Source organism: Cornus florida, unplaced genomic scaffold (genome assembly GCF_030987335.1).
Source record: "Cornus florida cultivar Cherokee Brave unplaced genomic scaffold, ASM3098733v1 CherokeeBrave_3.0.0_Hap2_Chr07, whole genome shotgun sequence".
Classification (NCBI taxonomy): Eukaryota; Viridiplantae; Streptophyta; class Magnoliopsida; order Cornales; family Cornaceae; genus Cornus; species Cornus florida.
The window spans coordinates 27,234,311-27,238,426 of NW_026775577.1; the positions used below are offsets into that span (position 1 = coordinate 27,234,311).

General features: G+C 41.7%; 1 protein-coding gene across 1 annotated transcript; it reads left to right on the plus strand.

Moving 5' to 3' along the window:
- The first annotated feature begins 1,791 nt into the window (after window positions 1-1,791).
- LOC132316489 (uncharacterized) lies at window positions 1,792-3,646 on the plus strand. Its single transcript, XM_059814961.1, has 3 exons — window positions 1,792-2,185; window positions 2,334-2,885; window positions 3,096-3,646. Exons 1-3 carry the CDS (start codon window positions 1,792-1,794, stop codon window positions 3,644-3,646), a joined length of 1,497 nt encoding a protein of 498 aa, XP_059670944.1.
- The last annotated feature ends 470 nt before the right edge of the window (window positions 3,647-4,116 follow it).

Here is a 4,116-nt window from a genome sequence, read left to right on the forward strand (position 1 = left end):
CTCCCTTGGATAGAATTTGGATACTTTGGAATCATAATTATATTGAACTCAAAATTTTACACTCAACTAGACAACTGATCCACTACCATGCCACCATTTTGAGTTCAAGGACTTCTTTTTACATCTTCTTTGTGTATGGAGCCAACTCAGCTGCTGAAAGGAAAGGTTTGTGGAGCAGCATTACAAGTATCTCCACCAATCTCACCTCATTACCATGGATGCTAGCTGGTGACTTCAACATTATCCACTCTCCTCATGAAAACTTTGGTGGATCCAATAGAATCACCCAAGCTATGAGAGAGTTCAGGCAGTGTCTTTATGATAACAACCTTGAGGACCTCAACTTCACTGGCCTTTTGTTCACCTGGACTAACAAAAGCACAGGTGTGGCCAATATCTCTAGGAAACTGGATAGAGTTCTGATTAATGGAGCATGGAACTCAACCTTTCCATCTTCTACCTGCCATTTCCATCCTTATGGTCTCTCTGACCATTGCCCTATGGTTGTGAACCTAGGCACTCCCTCTCCCACAAGGAAGATCGCCTTCAGATTTTTTAATTGTTAGAGCAATCATGACAATTTTCTGCCAATTGTTAAGGCTGTTTGGGAGAGCCCAGTTAGAGGTTTCACCATGTTTCAAGTTATAACCAAATTGAAAAACCTTAAACAACCTTTCAAGCACCAGTTAGCCACTTAATATAGTGATATCTCTAAGAAGGTCCATGCTGCTAAGGAGAAATTATCCAACTGCCAAGTTAATCTTGACAGCCTTCCAAATGACCCCTCTCTCAGAATGCAAGAAAAAAAGCTTATCTCTGATTACAAGGAACTCAAGGTTGCTGAAGAACTCACTTTCAAACAGAAGTCTAGAGTGCACTGGCTCAAAGTGGGTGACTCTAACACTACTTTCTTTCACAAGTCCATGGTCTCTAGATTCAACAGGAACAAGATTACAAGCATCACTGATTCCAATGGTAACCTTCTTGAAACTGAATCACTTATAAAACAAGAGGCACTCAATCACTTCCACAATGATTTGGGTACTAGCTCACATGTCTATCCTGGAACTACCCATCTATCACAATTCATTAACCAAACCATCAATGCCAGTTTCATCCCTAACCTTATAGCCATTCCCTCAAATGAAGATATCCACAAATGTATGTTTTCCTTGAGCAATGACAAGGCCCCTGGACCTGATGGCTTTAATGCAGCCTTCTTCAAAAAAGCATGGCCTATTGTAGGCCCTGATGTAACCCTTACAATCAGAGAATTCTTTGTTTCTGGTAAGCTGTTGAAGGAGGTCAACACTTCCTCTATATCACTGGTCCCCAAATCACCCAACCCTTCCACTCTCAATGACTTCAGACCTATATCATGTTGCTCCACCATATATAAATGCATCTCCAAGCTTTTAGCCAACAAAATCAAGCCCCTTTTACCCACCATCATTAGCCCTTCACAATCAGCTTTCATATAAGGCAGATGCATTGATGATAGCATTCTCCTTGCTCAGGAACTCCTTAATGGATACCACAAGTTCTCAAGCTCTCCTAGGTGCACACTCAAAATAGACTTGAGGAAGGCATTTGATTCCATTTCCTGGGTTTTTTTTGTTGGATACTCTGAAGTTACTTGGGTTTCCTGATTTATTCATCTCTTGGGTGAACTCTTGCATTACCACTACCTCTTTCACTATCTCAATCAATGGTGAGTTCCATGGATTCTTCAAGGGAGCAAAAGGTCTCAGGCAAGGAGATCCACTCTCTCCCTTCCTTTTTGTCATTGCGATGCAAGTCTTTTCATCCATTATTGACTCTACTATTGCCTCTAACCCATTCAAGTTTCATTGGAGGTGTAAGGAACTTGGCCTCACTCATCTCATCTTTGTTGATGATGTGATGCTTTTCTGCCATGGTAGCCCTCCCTCAGTCCAATCCCTCCTCTTAGCAACAAATATCTTTGCTAATGTTTCTGGTCTCCGTGTCAACCACAACAAAAGTACCGTCTTTCTTACTGGGGTGCCACCAAATGTCGAGTCTGAAATCCTTGACCTTGTGGGTTTTGAGAAAGGGTGCCTTCCAATCAGATATCTAGGTGTGCCACTTATATCCACTATGTTGAAGGCACATGATTGCAAAGCTCTCACTGATAAGATCACATCAAGAATTACTCACTGGACAAGCAAGTTTCTTTCTTTTGCAGGAAGCTAGACTTCAGCTTATAAAATCAGTCCTCCATAGCATATAAATCTATTGGAGCTCCAAATTCATTCTTCTAATGTCCATAATTAATGAACTCACATGTATCTTTAGGGCTTTTTTATGGTCAGGCCCAGAACTTAAAAAACATGGGGCAAAGGTTGCATGGCACTACATCTGCCTTCCCTCAAGGGCTGGAGGTCTTGGAATTCCATCTTTACATTCATGGAACAGAATAGCCATTCTTAAGCATCTCTGGAACATCATCCAGGCCAAAGAAGGTATGTTATGGATTAATTGGGTTAACACATACCTCCTTAAAGGAAGGAGTATTTGGGAGGTTGGCATCCCTAACCAGTGTTCATGGACCTGGAGAAAACTTCTTCAACTCAGACCAGCCATTAGACCCCTTGTCAAATTCGAAATTGGAAATGGTATCAATACCAAATTCTGGTACGACCGTTGGTCTAGTCTTGGCCCTTTACATCTGAAATTGCCTCCACACCAACATATACCCCATTCCTTTGATGGTAGAACCACTGTAAGCAAGTTTATTACAGGTTCAACATGGTCCTTTCCAAGAGCAATCACCACACTCATCCCTCAACTCACACAGCACAGTTCTCTCCCTAATCCCAATCCTGCCTTACCTGATAGAAAGCTATGGATTCCTTCACCAAATGGTAAGTTTTCTATTAACTTTACCCTGAAATTTCTCTCTAGACACATACCTTCTCTTCCTTGGACAAAACTGGTGTGGTCCAAACCAATGGTTGCCAAACACTCCTTCATTCTCTAGCTAGCTGTCCAATGTCAGTTATCCACCAAAGACCGTGACTGCACATCTCACTTGAACTCCCCAAATCTCTGTCCCTTGTGTGATTCCATGCCAGAGTCACATAACCACCTTTTCTTTCAATGCTCCTTCCACTCTCCCATTTGGACATTCATTCAAGCACGTTGTGGATTCCATGTTCGGCCATCTTGTTGGAATGAATTGGTTGCTTGGGCATCGCATCATTGGAAGAAGAATGCATCTGACTATAGAAGTTCCATATCCAGACTGGCATTTGCAGCATTTGTATATAATGTCTGGTGTGAGCGCAATAGGCGTATTTTCCAAAGGAAGAGAATCTCCTCAAACTCACTGCTCTCCAGAATCATTGAATCAGTTCGATTAAAGCTGATGGCTGATCCTCCCATGGATTCCCCAGTCAACAGAAGCATCCTCACTAATTGGGATATTCCTTGGTCCATCTTACGTCCTCCTCCTAGGCCACCGGATTGGTCCCCAAGTATGGTGGAACTCCACTTGCTGCTAACTGCTGTGTACCGGAACGGTGATGGAAACTTCATCATGATTGAACCCCTGTTTGTTGCTCTTTGGGCTAGTTGTCGTACTATGGTTGTTTATCCTTGTACCCCTATCTTGGGCTTTTGTTAGGCCCACCTACTGGTCCTCCTAGCCTCTCTCGGGCTTACTGTACTTCCACTTATTCAATGGAATTTAACATTTATTTTCCAAAAAAAAAAACTTTTGTGTATGAGGTTCATATTGATTGTGATTATGTGATTTGTTTGAATTTTTTATTAATCATCTCTCTTTGTGCAAAAAATAAAAAAATTCAAAGAAACGAATTCTTTTTTTTTTCCGTTAAAGGTAAGCTTGTATATAAGAATGAGGAATTTAGAGTGAGCCCCAAATGGGGAAGACCAACAAAAAAGATGCTACAACCAAAACAAAATTTGAAACTGCTACATACAAAATATTCCATCCATTCAAACTACCACCTTCACAGCAGCAGCAGCAAATATTGTCTACATAGCCTCACCGCAGTATTCCAATAGAGCTTTCTCATCAACATAGCTCAGGGTAGGAGCAAGGTTTGTCCGCATGGTGTGGAACATCCCTCC

What these genes read in the sequence shown, in the direction of transcription:
- LOC132316489 (XM_059814961.1), top strand. Translation starts at nt 1,792, where the DNA reads ATGCAAGTCTTTTCATCCATTATTGACTCTACTATTGCCTCTAACCCA. An exon ending in AAGAATTACTCACTGGACAA is followed by an intron (nt 2,186 to 2,333) that starts GCAAGTTTCTTT and finishes TTTTATGGTCAG; the next exon opens with GCCCAGAACTTAAAAAACAT. An exon ending in ATGGATTCCTTCACCAAATG is followed by an intron (nt 2,886 to 3,095) that starts GTAAGTTTTCTA and finishes ATTCCATGCCAG; the next exon opens with AGTCACATAACCACCTTTTC.